Source organism: Pempheris klunzingeri, chromosome 9 (assembly GCF_042242105.1).
Source record: "Pempheris klunzingeri isolate RE-2024b chromosome 9, fPemKlu1.hap1, whole genome shotgun sequence".
In the NCBI taxonomy this organism is placed as follows: domain Eukaryota; kingdom Metazoa; phylum Chordata; class Actinopteri; order Acropomatiformes; family Pempheridae; genus Pempheris; species Pempheris klunzingeri.
The window spans coordinates 830,576-848,760 of NC_092020.1; the positions used below are offsets into that span (position 1 = coordinate 830,576).

Consider the following 18,185-nt stretch of genomic DNA (forward strand, 5'->3'; position numbering starts at 1 on the left):
TAAGTTGGCTGGAGTGGGCATCAACTCAACATTGGATTCATCACTGAAGAGAACCTTAGCCCAATCATCAACAGTCCAATCCTTGTGATCCCTAGCAAAGAGTAACCGGGCCTTCCTCTGCCTTTTGTTGATGAAGGGCTTCTTCGGTGCCCTGTGTGACTTCAGACCAGCTTCAAGAAGTCTGTTTCGGACTGTCCTTGCTGAACAAGTCACATTTCTCGACAGTGCCCACTCATTTTTAAGGTCCCTGGAGGTCTGATGATGATTCCTGACACAGGAACGGTCCTCTCCTGCGGTAGAAAGACGTTTCCTGCCTCGACCAGCTAGCAATTTGGTAGTACCATGTTCGACTTGCTTTTTCTTGGTGTAATGAACGGCTGTCTTGGAGATCTTCAGTTTTTTGGCTACCTGTCTCTCACTCATGCCAATTTCCAGCAGTGCCAAGATGGCTGCCTTTGTGGCTTCACATAATTCTTTTGTTTTAGGCATTATGTGAGAGCTGACAACTTCTGAGTTGTGCTACGGCTTGAATGTAAGCAGGAAACCACTCCAGGCCTTTGCACGTGCAGTGCTGCTTATGACGTGAAATGGCCTCTTATATACCCTGGGAATACAATTAAGCTTAAGCATGTCAAATAGGACATAAAGTATTATGGAATCAGCTGCTTTTTTTGTCGTGTTCATTGTATTCTTCAGGTAATGTACCTTCAGTGGTACCAGGCATTAAAATGAACAAGAAATTGAAGAAAACAAGGGTGGTCTAATAATTTTTTCCATGAATGTATGTGTACAACCAGGGTGTCCTTAAGACCTGCAAAGGTACAATGTGAATGAATTAGGGCTGCAAGGAACAGTTGATTTCATGATCAATTAATTAATTTTAATTTTTTATTAAGCCCCAAAAATATACTCAGTTTACAACAATCATAAACATTTGAGAGCAAATGTGGAATTATTTGTTTTAAAAGGCTTAAACAGTCACCCAGATTTTCTGTTGATCAACTAATTGATTAATCAAGTAAATGTGTCGGCACCAATTTGCATTTATGTCTCATCTAAATTTAAAGTCCAGTGTGGTGTTGAATATGATCAGCATCTTGAGCTTAGTTGTATTAACATGCTGCATTTTCTCAGAGTGAGAAATTAAAATGTTGTCACTGCCGAATCTGGTCTTAATTTCCACTGTAATTAGAATTATTAAGGTCTTAAGCTGTTTTCCAATGTCAACACTGCTTTATACCAGATTATGTTTTTTTTACTGGTGCCACATGTCCTCTCATGAGTCCTGTGTGGCCCAGCTCTCACTGCTCATTCCTGAATTAGTAAGTGGATCATAGAAATGGGAATCCAGACTGCACTGCACCTAATCAAAGAGTGGGAGGGAGGGGGGGTGTAAGCATGCATACAGTTAGTTTAAACCTACAAAAACCAGTTTATATTTGTTCTAGGTCACTGTCAGTGCTCTGGGTGGGAGCAGCAGTGTAGTGTGAGCAGTGGCTCTGGCCCTTTAAGAGCTGTGGAGCAGCGCGGCTCTGATCCACAACACTGCAGCGCATCCTCAGCTGCTGCTCGCCCACCTGACAGCTCCTCACGGCGGACAGGCAGCACCGGCGAGACTCCCGGTCCGCATCACGAAAGACCGCGTCCTGGAGGGGGATGGGGGGCCACCTAGCCCGCTAGCCGACTAACCAGATTTCCTAGACGCGGACGAGGCTCGCGGCCGGCGGTCCAGCAAGATGGTATCCTGGATTATTTCGAGGGTAGTCGTGTGAGTATGAGCTGCTGCTGCTGCTGTGTTCGAGCGTCAGGCACATCCGCGGCTCCTCCATTCATCAGCTGTCTGACTAGCTAGTGCTCTGACATCCATTTTCTGTCCCAGTTTCAGTCATGTGAAAGAGAAACACCGTGTGTGTGGTGTCGTTTCGGCGCTGGGCTCAAACTGTAGTCCGTCCTCACCTCTCCATTAATCCAGTGATGCAGTGTTACAGCCTCCATACGGCGCCTGTTAGCCGCTGGTAGCTAACGTGTGCTAGCTAGCAGCACTGAAGCCACCTGACAGATAATGTGTTGGCAGGCAAGAGAGCTGTTAGCCGGCCACGTTATTCAGTGAAACCTGCTTAATATGTCGGACAGCTCGACAGACTCCAAACTGCCTGTCACGGCTTTTAAAGGCACCAACAGCCTGAATGCCAGTGTTGTGTACACTGGGCACCATATGGTAACACGGTGTGGTGAAATGTGATGGCATGGCTGAAGCCCAGTAGGCCAGTCAGGGATGTGGGCTAAGCAGGCATCCATGACTACAGGTCTGTGATCAGGCACTGGCCAGATCAGAGAGGATGACTAGTATATTTCCTACGTTACATCATGTCGGAGTGACTTTACAGATATTTTCCTCCCTGTGATCAGAGGAGCAGCAGCAGCAGCTCAGGCCTCAGCTTCCACCTGTACACACCACCACATCCCCACGGTGAGGATGACTCAACTAAAGCCCGCAGCCGTCATCGTCCTGATCCCTGATGCAGAAAGCATTCGGCAGGATGTTGTCTCGTCTGACCACTGGACGTACCTGTCTGTCAATGTCCTGTGGATTTGACCAGGCTGCACTGTGTCCTCAAACACAGCTGTAATGGTGTCTTTGACAGGCCCAGGTGTAGAAATGCAATTGATGTTTCACTCTATAAATATACTGCTTGCCTGGATTACATAAGTAGAGGATAGCACTGACAAACAGTTACTTTTAGAGGATTCAGCCGGCTCTTCCACTTCGCTGCACCTCAGGTAGTCGTGCGCCGATGGGACACAAACAATGTGACTGGATATGCATCATAATGGCTGCTGCACATCTAAAACAAGACTGATTGCCTCTCATCTTTATTCTGTGCTTTAAACATGCAGCTGCCTTTTTTGTGTCAGACAGTGTTTGATTTGTCCTAGCGTGAAAGATTAAAAACAGGTGAAGAACCAGTTTAACTCAGATCATTTAATGCTCAATATCTCTGATCTGGGAGTGAGAGGACGAGACGACCTCAAACTCAGAGAAGTGAACCTGGGATGGGGACACAAAGAGGCACAGGGCGTCTGCTGAGGTGTCTGCTGAGGCAGCCTACTGGCCTAGAGGCCTGCCACCGGTCGCCTCAGCTTAATGTACAAAGCCGAGAGGCGCTGCACTCATGACTGAGCAGCTCAGACGCACACTGGGACAGAAGACCTACTTAAAAGCTGAGAAGAACAGTAGATATGTTCAGGCTCTCACAGAGAGAGTCTGTGAAACATTCAATCCATAGTTTAGATGAAATATTCAAAGTCACAATGAGTTGTTTACACTGTAGGCAAACAGGCAAGCTGGTGACTTTCTGAACTGTATTTTTCCTGCTGTCCCCTCACTCAGCATTTAGCATCCTGTCACATCAGCACAAACCACCACAGTGGCACAGGATGTGCCTAAATGCCCATCAAAAACAGGGCTCTGTGTGCACAGTGCCCTGATCTGCACGTGGACTAACACATGGTGACCCACCCCTGGCAGGCTTTCGTGTGCTTTTCCACTCAGTCTTCCTGATTCCAGGATCTCCATTATATATTTTGTACTGATTATCAGGCCGGTGTGTTTTGACAGGCCACTGCCCATAAACTTTCCGCTGTAGCAACACTGTTCAGATCAAAACTACGCAGAGGCTGACTTTGCTTGGAGTATTAATATCCCAGTAATTCAGATACTCATTCAGGCTCATCTGCTTTTTAAGCAGGAGCGCATTTGTCAGGCATCAGATAGACACCTAGAGGTGAATCCCTGTCCTCTGACCTGGCCTTGTCTGTTTTTCTGCTTTTTGCAGCCTTGCCTTTGGGACGCTCTATCCAGCATACTCCTCATACAAAGCTGTCAAAACGAAGAATGTGAAGGAATATGTGAGTATCACCTCCGGTTACTGAATCACAGCAGACTATGTCTAACCCCCGTCTACTCTGTTTGACTTTTGGGATACTTTCCTCCCCGGCTGCTGCTATTTTTACACTAATGTTTTAAATGCACATTGTGAGAAGGAATCTAATACAAAGCCTCAGATAGTTAAGGCCAGACACACACTTGACACTGTTTAGTTGGAGGACACACGTTAATCACCTTGATGTTTATATCAAGCATGTTTAATAATCACCAGCATCTTGGCATGGCAGATAATAGGGACAAAACAACCTTCATCAAACTGGGTCACTGAGGCAGCATAATGACTCTAAAAGACAAAGTAATACCTCCGCATCTCTGTCTCAACCCAGATTCTTCTGTTATTCTACATGGGCATGACACCGTTTCAAACACACACTGTGGTCCGTGAAGATTAAAAGGAGAATTGGTAACAAGACAGCAGCGTGTGGATGATCTTTCACCTGTTTGAGCAGATCATTTTTATCCAACACCTGTAAAGAATATGTGAATTTGCATAATGCCTTATAATGATTACATAACAGCCTGCTACGCTGAAGATTGTGAAAACTAACTCGTCTGCATCATCTAGGGCAGTTATTCCCAACCTAGGGGTCGTAAAATGAAAATCTTTCATGGTTCACAGAAAGATTAACCCGGATAGGAACGGATGAATGAAATGAAACGTCAGACATTTCTTTATGAGGACACAGGAACCACTGACCCTGTAGGTGTTTTGTATACGACTAACACCCGAAGCATGTTAAGTGCATGAGACTACCCAGTCCCTCGATACCGAAATGATTCATGGTCCAAATGTGGACTCCCTTATTTTGTCATGACATCCTGTCGCGCCTGCAAATCCCCAAATCCTCTCGGTTCACTGATGATGTTTTAAAGCTCAACGCTGTCTGTGCTTGACTGAGCTGTGACAAAAGTTTTGTGGATTTGGCGACATTATAAAATAAATCAGAGAGAATATCTTCAAGTAACACTATAAATAAAGTGCTAATGAGTTTAAGATGAAATAACCAGCGTTGCCACTGGAAACAGGACAGAGAGCAGCATGTTCCCAGTCTGTCACTGGCTGAGAGTCGGGGTCCTCCCTGCTTACCTCATCACAGAAAGGGATCAGAGAGAGGGGGTGGGGGGGTGGGGGGTCTAGGAGGCAGAGGAGGAGGAGGAGCAGATAGCAGCGCTCTGGCCCTCCGCCTAGATTTGCACTGGAGAACAGTCTCCTCCTGGCTGGTTACCATGGCAACCCCCCCCTCAACCGCTACTCAAGCAGACGGCCACAGAAGGAGCGAACGAGAGAGAGGACGCCATTTTTAGAGCTGATGTTTTCATTCCTCCCTCCTCTTGTTTGGCTCGTTTCTAATGAGTCGAATGATTTAGCGTTCTGTGTCTTTATGCGGCTGCATGGCCGTGGTCTGTTAATGCCCTTTAAACATGCCAGCACCATGTAGTGCTTTATTCTAATTTAGTAACATTTAATATGCCAGTGTGTCTAACTATTGATCATGTGTTTCCACTAAGTTTATGGCATGTGGTATTGCTTCCTAAGCTAGTTTGCTTCTAAGTGCCCAGTTTATACGATTACATGACAATGCCCTACATTTCCTTTTGTCTCCAGGAGATGGACCATGCATAATGATGTGATCTGACAGGACTGAAACATATGTTGCATTTCTGCATCTGCATGTCTGTTTAGTTCCACGTGTCTCAGCATGTGCACACTATATGCTGTGGGTTTTCATGAACTGTTTTTATGATGATCCCTCTAATCATGTCTGTACATATATGACCTATACATATATATATTGTGTGTGTGTGTGTGTGTGTGTGTGTGTGTGTCCAGGTGAAGTGGATGATGTACTGGATAGTATTTGCGTTATTCACCACAGCAGAGACGGCCACAGACCTGCTCCTATCATGGTGAGTCAGGAGCTGCTCATGATCAAGACCCTCGTGCCCAACTAGCTTGCCATAAATAAACAGCTTATGTAACATCAATAGGTGCTTTCATGTGTGTATCTAGTGCTAAGTGTTCTTGATATTTATAGGACAATGATCTCTTGCCACAGTATCTTGTTTTCACTTTTGCATCTTAAAATCTCACAGTTATTCAGCCTTTTTGTTTAGCTTTGTGTGTAACTCGGGTGTCTCCATCTTCCTCAGAGTTTTTTTGTTTGCTCTCTCTGCTGATGATGTAACTCTTCGTTTCCGTACTCAGGTTTCCATTTTACTTTGAGCTAAAGATTGCCTTTGTGATCTGGCTCCTGTCCCCGTACACCAAGGGCTCCAGCGTCCTATACCGCAAGTTTGTCCACCCGACCCTGTCCAACAAAGAGAAGGTGGGAGCCTGACCTTTTTATTACGTCTGTCTGACACAGGTTAACTTGTTAGCAAGTCCACATTGAAATATTCAGGTCTTTCATTTCCTCTAATTTTCCTTTTTTCTTCGTCCCAATCATCCTGTGCTGTAGGAGATCGACGAGTACATCGCACAGGCCAAAGACAGGAGTTATGAGACCATGATGAGGTTTGGAAAGAGGGGGCTCAACCTGGCTGCTAATGCTGCTGTCACTGCAGCCACCAAGGTGAGCGGTGTGCTCTGATGCCAGATTGTGTCTTTAGCCCTGCTCAGACTTACTATCTTTGAACCAGAGCTGGACAGATTGTCTGTCTGAATCCAACTGAGATGCAGCTCATCACTGATGCCAGAATGTGTTTCTAATGCTGAGATCACATTGTGCTTCCCTGCTTATATGTGATTTTATCAGTGGGGAACTTTGACGGCAGAAAATAATACTTACACTTGGGCTGGAAACTCCAAAACTTTGTCTGAGTTGTTTAGTGTAGCAAAAATGCCTCTGTCCTCTGTAAGGTTTTCTAGGTTATCAACACCCAGTCATCAGATCCCACTGGATTCCCAATATGTTTGGGATGAATTCACAGCTGTGTTTACATCTGTCTACTTGACTAACATTGGATTGCACAGGGGCTATTAAACCTGGTCTATGATGCCCTTTGCTTCTGCAAAACAATATGAACAGACCAAATGATATCAAAACAGTTGAAACATGCATGTGTATGAGTTGAGGAGGGAAGTATTTAACAGTCAAGGACGGTATAAAATGGTCAATAAAGTTTTTTTGTTTTTGTTTTTTTGGTCCAAGACCAAAGCATGATCCCCTCCAAGCTTACGCCTGGCCGAGGCAACCAGCAAATCCTCACACAATAGTTAATAGTTTTAAGAGATGAGTGATACAGAGATAAGGGATAGATGTTCTCATACTGTCACATATCTGACACGCCTGTTTGGTTTTGCTGTGATGCCCAGGGGCAGGGCGTGCTGTCAGACAAGCTGCGGAGTTTCAGCATGCAGGATCTGACTCTCATCAACGCTGACGATGAGCTGGCTCTGCACACTTCAGACACCCGAATGAGACGGGACACCATGGACGACATGAGCTCGGGGGCCAGCACGCTTCCCCGGGCCAAGAGCACTGCTGCACGGCAGAGTAAGGCCACATGACCCACACTGCTTCATAACAGCCTCAGGGGGATAAACATGGAAGCACACACATCTGGGCCAAAGTTTCACTCGTTGGGGCGGGGGAGTAAAAGCATGTGACTCCAGTGGGAGGAGATACTTGGAAGGACAACTCTTTGTGTGTCACTACACTGCCGACTGGCTGGCTGTGTGGGCCTGACAGGCTGTGAACTGAATACAGAGAGAGCAACAAAGACGGTGAAACAATGAGCGAATGGGGCGAAGTGGCCCATATGAATTTATACTAACATAGCAACTAAGTGCAACCCAGCCTGAGGGGAAAGAACAGAATAGTTCCTTTATTAATCCTTCACAGGAAATTGCTATGTTACGGCAGCAATACAGACAGACACCCCACAAGACAACAAACAGCCACCACAAGACAACCAACACTTAAGGCACAGAAATAGTAGTAAAAAAATACATGAAAAATATAAAATATGTGCAATCTAAAATAGAATAATATAACATAGACAATATAAAAAAATAACAAATATCTTAAGTACAGACTCTGGACTCAGACAGCTGGACTTAAAATAAAATCTTTTATTAATAAAATCTCTCTTCCAAGCTGTGTTTCCTTTCTCATAAGACTAAATCCAGCATTGTTTACACCTGGTTCACATTCAGTCTGAACTTTTAATCTGAACCTTGAGCTACTCATTGAATTTACCGAGCAACAACCAATTTTTGTCCAATCCTGCAGTGCGCTCCTTGGCAGCCGCGTCCATCGCTGACGACGCATCGTCCCAACACGGCTCTGACCAATCAGACGCAAGGACTGAACACTCTGATGAAGATATGGGAGACAAAGCCCCCAAACGTAGTACCAGCGTCAAGGCAACCAAGAAACCTGCTGCTGCTAAGACAGAGGTAGGGCCAACACACACACACACACACACACACACACACACACACACACACACACACACACACCTTCTTATAGTGTCAACTATGACAAGTATTTCATTATTATGGCAGAGATGTATTTCTGAAAGAAAGAATCCATAATATACAGTGGGTACACAAAGTATTCAGACCCCTTCACTTTTTCCACATTTTGTTATGTTACAGCCTTTTTCCAAAATGGATTAAATTCTTTTTTTCCTCATCAATCTACACACAATACCCCATAAACACAAAGTGAAAAAAGTTTTTTAGAAATTTTTGCAAATGTATTTTTTTAGTAACTCAGTAATAGTATTTTTTTTTAGTAATTTCCAAAAAGAGGACAACATTTTCATAAATCATTTTGGTCAAAATTTCAGTTTTTTATCACAATAGTTCAATTTTCACATTGTGCATTTAAAAAAAATACAATTTCTCTAAGAAAAAGACTGTGATGATAATTTGGGTAACTAAGGTTATACATCAAGCAAAAGTTAGCACAAAGTTAGCTGACTGAACACACAAAAAAAGCTGCTGAAATATTCTGACTTTTAATCCCAATTATAAGTCAACACTAGACTCAATAGCATCTTTCATTAGACGTCATCATCAGAGTCAGACTTGACAAAGCTTCTCCATCGAACACGCTACCTTTTGCTGGACCTCCTCTCCTTCTTAAACAATTCACCATTGACTCTCACCTTCTTTTCTTCTTATGGTAAATGAAATGTATTAATCACTCTTGACTTTCTCCTCCTGTCCCTCTCCCCCCTCTTGTAGACTCAAACCAAGACGGTGAAGAAGCCGGCAAAGAAAAAGACCACGGCTAATAACGCGGAGACGCCACCATGAGGCCTGCTGTCCACATCCTACGCTTTCGTCCACCCACAGTCTGCAGGCCCTCCCTCCTCTGTTCGGTCTCCACACAAACACATATACACTGTATATATCAAGCACTGAAATTGTGACGCTGTTGCTGGTTTTTAGAGCAAAGTGCAGATTTGGTTTTTAGCCGAATGTGGCCGCCCTTAGGTTGGGAACAGTTTACATTACCTAGGCTCTTTCACATTCTGTCTCACTCTTAACGTACTCTGAGTTTATCTCTGATTTGACATTCGGGGATGTTTCTTCAACATCGTTTTAGTCTGAGAATGGTTAGTGATATATTTATAAATGCTCATTTTTTCCCCTTTAATCCCTAGACATATATGTAGGTGCCCATAGTTGCTGAGAACGTGTGCAGGCCATGTCGGGTCTCATTGATCTTACTAATTCATGCTCTGCTAACGACATTGCGACGCTGCCAATTGAGGCTATTTCTTTGTTTGATGAATCTTGAGTAAAATATTCTATTTTTCATTCCCAATTCTCCAGACTTTGGTTGTCTGGGCTGCTACTACATGGGTCCTGTTTAGAAATCAAAACCTCACCCTCTCTGTGTGTGCAGGCCACAAGTCAGGGAAATCTGGTGGAAATCCTTAAATGTAGTTGTCTCTGTTTGCTGTAAGTAAACTGTGCCTGAGGTCTTCATGAGGAGTAACGAGGGGATGGAAATGAACTTTATGGCCTGCACTTACCGGCATCCTTATTACTGTTTCAGACCTGATAGTCCCACTTCTCACATTCAGCCACCAACATGTCCCAGCTTATATAGATTTAAATGATTACTTGTGATCAGAACTATTTAAGTAAGTTCTCCATTTTACCTTCATTTTAACCCATTTGACTTCATTTTTGGCCTCACAGCTTGTGGGAGAGATTAGCTTCCCCTCATTAAGTCTGTGTACCTCTGAGTGGGTCTGACTCTGCTAAGTTCAGGTCTCACTTTCTTCCCCATTGCTTTAATGTGACTTTTAGGTCATGTACAGCGCTGGTGATGGAGTGGTTTGCTTAGTGTTGGCTCAGTTATCCTTCACCTAGACATTGCTTTCTTTGGTTATTATTCATCTGTTTGCCTCTGTTTGATCCAGCCCTGTTGGTCACGTGATATTAGTAATAAGATCAGTTGTGCTCTGCCGGCCTCTTAGGGTAACGCTGTAACCGAGTGTTGGTTGGCGCTCTCTCCCAATAAATACAATAGTCATAGAAGAGTTTTTTGGTGTTTGTGAGGTAACATATCTGCTTTCACCACCTTAGTCTGTATGTTGTTTGTTTTGAACATTAGAAAGTCACGGAGTAGCTCTGCACTTTCTCCTTTTACCCAAGCTGCGTGGTTGCCTCCTTTTATAAAATTTCTACATCTTAGAAGCCAGGGTGAAGCAAAGCAATATGGAAATAATGAAACCAAAAGCATCATCAGGAGACTGTGAGGAATTAGATTCTCATCCCCGTGTTGTTGTTTCACATGTGGAGGGAGTGTCAGACCAGGCTGTGGGTGTTTCTTAACACATTGGTGTGTTCTGGGATGGGCTCCTCTGCTTGTCAGTCATGGCATTGGGCCTGGTTTCTTCCGTGTGCTCCGTAGTGAGAGATTTAAAAGCATGAGTCCACTTCTGCACTCATTACTGCTGTTTGCAGTGTGACACTAGTATGAACCAGTAGGGGGAGACAAACCCCATTTCAACTGTTGGCAGAGCTACTAAACAATATGTAAACACAATGTAAATAGTAATCTTGACTGTATATACTGTATGAGCTTGCTTGCCTTACTCATTCTCTGGGCTTAAATCGGTTTAGTTTTTTATCATTTGTGCTTTTTTTCTTTTTCAATTCTTAGTCTTAAATCACAGGCTCTGAAACTGGAGGAAGTTTGGACTTCTAGTGCTTAGAAGTGATTTTTTTAATTTTTAACATGTTTACTTGTTTCTTTTCTCGTTTGGACATTTTAACTTCTCCTCCATCAAAGCAGGGTGAGGCTCTCCAGGCTGAGTCTAAACTGATGTTTGTACATTGACTTCCTGCTTTGTGCTCTACTCAGATGGGGCCAGAAATTTAAAAACCAGCCTTTTAACTTCTGCTCAATTTTAACGTTCGCACTGAATTAAGAGAAGTCGGCACATAATTAACAGACATGTCTTATGGAGATACAACCCTGCATTTTTATCTTGCGTTCATCTCATTTTTTGATATTTATTTTTTTCTGTTTGAAATCAGTATTGTGTACAGGGATGTTCATTTGTATATTGTTTGTGCCAATTCTGACAAGCTCCGTGTCAAGAAGGATTACAATATGTGTGCTGGGACAATGGTATCTAACAAGGTCATGTATCATTAATAAAACTACTAATAAAGGAAATTACATCAGTGTGTTACTGGCTGTTGCACACTTGAAACCAAAGACATGTCACAAGCCTTTGTGGTTAACTGGGGAGAAAGATCATCACCACCTAACTTGATTGTTTGCTGACAAAAAGAAACTAAAACTAAGAAATCAGACTTTAGTAGTGCAGTACTTTAATTCTTCAGTGGTGTCTCTTTTAGTGTGGTGGGATTTTCTCTTCTTGTAGTTCCTGGTTGTATTTAGAGAAGGAAAACCTAATTAGTCTGTCACAAAGCACAGAGGACAGAGGATGAAATTGAACCCCATACTCCACTTCTCCTACCTGGTCCCTGAGAGCAAACTAAGACACTTTTCATAAGTTAACTCATTAAATAAAATAGAGTAACAGCAAACACAATAGGCTTTAAAAAAATCCCTTGGTTTGTGTTCCAATACCCGTACTTCCATACAATTTATTTCTCAAAGACGTGTCTTTCTTTTCTACGAAAAAAGAAGCCTGCCCCCAGCAGGAGATGAGGAGGGGCGTATGATGCCTGCAGCAAGTGTCACGGAAGGGGACAGAGGCTCAAACATGACAAACAGATAGTACTCACTTAATAAAAGTACAGTGTTTATTTGAAAAAACAGGAAGTCATACAGAGCAAGATAATATTCCAGTAGGAAACAGGGCAGAGACTGACTGGAAAGGGCTGCTGGTGGATTGTGGCGTGGCACTCGTTGCTGGTGCAAACCGGTGGCGGTTCCTGAACGCTCAACCAGGGGCACCCCCAGAAATTTTTCACCAAATAGGCCAAATAGGGCCGGTTGAAAATCCTGGGGTGGGAAGAAGAAAATCTTTGATGTACATGGACACTTAACATTTTGAGTTCCATAACAAGCCTGTTTTATTAAGTATTAGTTTATTTATGAGTTGGGAAGTTCATTGTTTTAATAGGGCAGCTGTAATATACAGCTTTACTATCAGGGAGCACATTGATGTAGTGAACAAAACAGTTACAGGGAGCAAGTCTACTCAAGTCCTACTCATGTTTATCCAGGTAAAGTTACTCTCTTGCCATTCAGACTCTGTTATGAGCTCACCTGTTGGTCCAGCAGCTTCCATGTCGTCTGGACCTGTCGCTGCCTGACCCTGCTCCTCTGCACTGTCCTGCTCTGTCTCCGTCCCTGGCCGGTCGTGGGGTTGCACAGTGGTGTTATCTCAGCCTGCATCATCACACATGGAAGAGGTGTCAGAAGACTCTTCATTGTCTGCAAATTCGTGTAACGTCACGGCACAGGTACTAGACATCCAATGCTAGTAGCCCTTAACACAAGCTAATTAGATGCTCAGTGACGCTAAGTAAAGTTAACAGAACATGTACCATGTGTTCTAGAAGTAAGTACTGTTTGACTGACTTACCTGTTGGTGGTCTGGTTGTCTCAACAGCTGCCGTTGAAAATGACTTCTGCTGTCCGTCTCTGAGTTTTGGGCTGCTGGCTTGCTAACCAGAGCTGGAGGTGGAGGCCATGACGGCGAGAGTCATTGGTGTGAGTCTCCATGGCCTTTCTTTCTGGGGCGGACAGAGAGTACAGGCGGCCCTTGGGAGGAAAGGTGCCGGGCAGGAGGTCGACTGCGGGAACCGGATGAGGCAGAAGAACCCTCCCGCGTCCCGACTGAAGTCTCTGGCCGAAGCTAGAAATTTCAACGTGGAGTAAGGTGAAGAGGATTTGAACATCCCTCCCATAGACTTCAATGTTAAACAAAGCTGAAAAAGTTACAGTAGTACAGTTTAGTACAGTACAGTTTGGTACAGTTTAGTACAGTACAGTACAGTACAGTACAGTACAGTATAGTACAGTTTAGTACAGTTTAGTACAGTACAGTACAGTATAGTACAGTTTAGTACAGTACAGTACAGTATAGTACAGTTTAGTACAGTACAGTACAGTGTAGTACAGTACAGTATAGTACAGTTTAGTACAGTACAGTACAGTGTAGTACAGTACAGTACAGTACAGTTTAGTACAGTTTAGTACAGTACAGTACAGTTTAGTACAGTTTAGTACAGTACAGTACAGTACAGTTTAGTACAGTTTAGTACAGTACAGTACAGTACAGTTTAGTACAGTTCAGTACAGTTTAGTACAGTTTAGTACAGTTCAGTACCTACCTACTCGGCCGGGGTTCCGAGCGAGCCGAAAATGTGACGTCAACAGACTGCAGGCCACTGATTGGCCAGGGAGTGACATCACTGACGAGTCACGAGAGCGACTCGTTCGCAAGAATCAAACCCTCCGTTGTTAAAACCTGGAAACAGACCAGGTGTTTTTATTCTTTCTGTCAACGAGGTGAACGGATCCACACAAACCAAACGCTCCACGTCCTCAGTTGTGTTTGTTTGTGTCGCATACAAATGACGCCACCGGAGTTTCGGGCCGCCTCGCTATGACGACCCCCCCACTTTGAGGTGGTACCAGGTGTAATGGAAAACAAACCAAACCGAGTCGAGGCGAGTGGAGCTAAAACTGTGTGATGGAAAAGCGCCTTAAGTGTTGGGCCTCACCAAATGTTTCTACGTCTGTGGAACAAAGAAATCCTTCCCTGAACTCAGTTTCCCAGAGTTCACAGCTAGGTGTGAAATCAGCCCTGGACCCAGCTCCACTGTGATGTTTGAATGGTGTCTGTAGTTGAAAATATGAAGTGAAGTGAAGTTGAAACGTTTAAAAAAACATACGGAAGAATGAGAAACTGGCTGAACAGGATGACCAGAAGAATGCTGTGCAACAGCATTCACACTAATCACAACAAAATACATGTACCTGTGGGGTGAGCTGTAGAAACAGAAACAAAACAACATGCATTTAGAAGAACAGTTAACAGTTTTTGAAAAACTTGCTCAAAGATGTTGACTTACCAGGTTTGGTCCACAGGGTCCCAGGGTTTTCAGATGGAACCCTTGCAGTGTTTAGTCAGAACTGTTCTGACTAAACAGGCTTTGCTGTCGACAATAAATCTCAACTGCGCTGAACTCTGAAGTCCAATATCTTGTGAGATTGTTGTTACATGGACAGACCTACCCAGGGCCGGCTCTAGCCATACTCGCCCCGCGCCCCTTCCATGGTGTATGACTGGAGGGGGGGGGGCAAGGCCGTGACGGGGGCATTATTATTATTCTTTATTCACTTATTTACTGGTTTTTATTTTGTGGTAAGGGTATTTATATTGTATTTCAGATTTTTTTGTATTAATTTGTGATTTGTTAAGCATGTAAATTTGGTGACATGTTACCTTACAAATTAGGGGGGGGGGGGGTGCAAGGCCGTGACGGGGGCATTATTATTATTCTTTATTCACTTATTTACTGGTTTTTATTTTGTGGTAAGGGTATTTATATTGTATTTCAGATTTTTTTGTATTAATTTGTGATTTGTTAAGCATGTAAATTTGGTGACATGTTACCTTACAAATTAGGGGGGGGGGGGGGGGGGCAAGGCCGTGACGGGGGCATTATTATTATTCTTTATTCACTTATTTACTGGTTTTTATTTTGTGGTAAGGGTATTTATATTGTATTTCAGATTTTTTTGTATTAATTTGTGATTTGTTAAGCATGTAAATTTGGTGACATGTTACCTTACAAATTAGGGGGGGGGGGGTGCAAGGCCGTGACGGGGGCATTATTATTATTCTTTATTCACTTATTTACTGGTTTTTATTTTGTGGTAAGGGTATTTATATTGTATTTCAGATTTTTTTGTATTAATTTGTGATTTGTTAAGCATGTAAATTTGGTGACATGTTACCTTACAAATTAGGGGGGGGGGGGTGCAAGGCCGTGACGGGGGCATTATTATTATTCTTTATTCACTTATTTACTGGTTTTTATTTTGTGGTAAGGGTATTTATATTGTATTTCAGATTTTTTTTGTATTAATTTGTGATTTGTTAAGCATGTAAATTTGGTGACATGTTACCTTACAAATTAAAGACACATATATATATACACATATGTGTATATATATATGTGTGTGTGTATTTATTTATACATATATATGTGTATATGTGTGTGTGTGTGTGTGTGTGTGTGTGTGTGAAGAAATTTGATTAAACATCTGGATGATTTTAATTTATAAATGTATTCTCAATTAGGTCAACATTTTCAGTATTTTCACTCCTAATCAAGTCCTCAGGCACATGATAAAACTGTAATGAGCTGTTGCTGTCTTCCAAAGATTTCTCGTTTAGAAAACGTTTAACTACAGCAGTGTTGAATTCTGTCGTTATTCTCTCTCTTATGGGTGACATGTGACTGTTGTTAATCACTTCACACCAGTTCTTTGTCAGAGTTTCAGAGATTTGATCTTCGAATTTGAACTGAGAAATAATTTTCTCTCCGCAGTCCAGATATTCATCCCTCAGACCAAATGGACTTTTTGCCAGTGTCCTTAGCTGGTTGATGGCAGATGTAATATCTGCATTTACTTTGTGTCTGTCTGTAGCTTCAACATACTTGACTTTCTGGTAGATGCCACTTTTTTTAATATTTTCATTGAAACATTTAATATCTAGTTTGAAGGGTGTTTTCTTGCAAATATTAACATATGGATAAAAAACACTGCTGGGACATGAGATGGTGGAATCTGTGAGACTCTTAAAAAAATTTGGACCACTTAGTCCCCAAAACTTTGTGAATGCAATATAAGTGATAGCTCCATATTCAAGGTGCCACTGACGGCCTTTCTCCCAAAGTTTAACCATACAGGGCTCGATGTTTCCCTCTCTCTTCAGACATGGGCTATTATATGTATAAATGAAAATATATCGAATTTTGGCTCCAATTTTCTTTAGACCTCCATCCAAACGTTCAATCAAAATTTCCTCACTGTGTTTTGTGACTTCGTTGTTGTTGTTTCGATGCTGTGGATAAACAGCAGAAATTCTCCAAAATTTCCCATTTTTCATTTTAACAAAAGCATATGCGTATTGTTTTCCTGTTTTGCCTCCATATTGTTCATGTTGATGTTTTAGGTGCACCTGCAGGGGTGTGCCTATGCCCACTACCTTAAGATCTTTTCTATCATTTGATGATTTCATAACTATTTTAAATAATTCAATTTTGTCAGAATATTTTGTTGGACTGTAATTCAGTAAAAACGCCATATTGGTTGTTGATATCTCCGAAAATAACTTAATGGTAAAATCAAGGTTGGTTTTCTCTTTGACTCTTTTCTTTTTTGTATGTTTCACCCTGGAAAAAAAAGAGTAAGGAGGTTGAGCTGACCTTAACAAAGTGCTTATTTTACCCCAAAACCTGAACATACTACTACTATTACAACTACTACTACTACTAATAATGATAATAAAACAAAATATCTTTACCTGTTTGGAGCTTTGTCATGGGAGGGAAACCTCCAACTTGGGCTAGAAAATAAGTGTCAATAGGAGTCAAATAGGAATTAATTCAAATAGGGACTTCAGAGTTAATTGCAGTCGAGATTTATTGTCGACAGCAAAGTCAAAGGAAAGAAAAACTTGAACAGTTCTGACTAAATAATGTAAGGGTTCTCATCTGCCTGCCCTCTTGCATCTGTCCCCAGCCAATTAAAATACACCACGCATTAGGAGGAGGAGTTTGTCCCTCTGAACTTTCAGCTGATCATTTCCACTGGAAAGTTGTCAGTGCTGCTGAACAGCATTCTCACTATTGTTACCCTGTTCTTTATTATTTGTCTGGATGAAGTTCAGCAGCATTCACACCCTCCCCCTTCATACTTTCAGCTACAGAAACCATTCAAACATCAAACATCCAGCTCGTTGAGGACATTCCAGCTATGACTTAACATTTCAACATTTTAAACTTTTTAAAATATTATATTTTTCAACATTGAACTCTATGGACAGAATGTTCAAATCCTCTTCAACTTCCTCCACGTTGAAAGGTTACTGCCTCCTCATACTTTCAGCTACACACTCTGCACTAATGACAGGATGTGGTGACAGTTTCAGTAAATGTTACCATCTGCTACTTCAAGCAATAAATACAAATAGGCTATAAATCTGACTATGAATAATCCCACTGAAGGCTTAACTCTCAGTTCTTTCAAAAGAGAAATGATGATGCCAGTTTTTAATAAACTACCAGCCAACAATGTAGATGTAAAGACGGTTCAACATTCAGGAAAACAACTGGATCACTGAAGATTTTTAATGCAGCTTTTACAGAGCGGGAATTGTGCTCGGTGCCATAGTTTGACTAAAACACCATGCATTTAGAAGAACAGTTAACAGTTTTTGAAAAACTTGTTCAACGATGTTGACATACCAGACTTTTCTCTACTGGTCTATAAATTTCAAAGGGTTAGGGTTAGGGTTTAAGGGTACCTGTTTAAGGTCAGATCTATGATATTATATACTCAGATCCCTCAATCTTAATGTTCCTTAAAACATATTTTCAATGTGTCACTTGTGAGACAAATAAAACAAAATTGTCTGAGGAGTACCAAAAGTGTTTAAAAGTTTAGGTTCAATGTGTTATTGCTGCATCATCATCATCATCATCATCATCATCATAATGTGCTTCCCACACATTTCAGTAACAGGACTAAGTCTGCAGCCATGA

At 42.3% G+C, this 18,185-nt stretch overlaps 1 protein-coding gene and 1 long non-coding RNA gene across 4 annotated transcripts; one reads left to right on the forward strand and one right to left on the reverse strand.

The window, feature by feature from the left end:
* The first annotated feature begins 1,583 nt into the window (after positions 1-1,583).
* Positions 1,584-9,659, forward strand: reep2 (receptor accessory protein 2). Of its 2 annotated transcripts, XM_070836984.1 has the most exons (8): positions 1,584-1,768; positions 3,837-3,909; positions 5,781-5,857; positions 6,156-6,276; positions 6,409-6,522; positions 7,266-7,446; positions 8,185-8,351; positions 9,147-9,659. In XM_070836984.1, exons 1-8 carry the CDS (start codon positions 1,737-1,739, stop codon positions 9,216-9,218), a joined length of 837 nt encoding a protein of 278 aa, XP_070693085.1. In that variant the 5' UTR covers positions 1,584-1,736; the 3' UTR covers positions 9,219-9,659. The 2 variants fall into 2 exon arrangements, with proteins under 2 accessions (XP_070693085.1, XP_070693086.1); XM_070836985.1 differs by lacking the exon at positions 5,781-5,857 and having other exon boundaries at positions 6,220-6,276.
* A 2,516-nt stretch (positions 9,660-12,175) lies between these two features.
* On the reverse strand, positions 12,176-17,075 carry LOC139207461 (uncharacterized). Of its 2 annotated transcripts, none has more exons than XR_011585037.1 (7): positions 16,946-17,075; positions 14,481-16,814; positions 14,130-14,247; positions 13,737-13,873; positions 12,986-13,258; positions 12,667-12,789; positions 12,176-12,399 (listed from the first exon to the last, which is right to left on the reverse strand). It is a non-coding gene; the product is annotated as an uncharacterized lncRNA (long non-coding RNA). The 2 variants fall into 2 exon arrangements; XR_011585038.1 differs by having other exon boundaries at positions 12,986-13,331.
* Between the last annotated feature and the right edge of the window lie 1,110 nt (positions 17,076-18,185).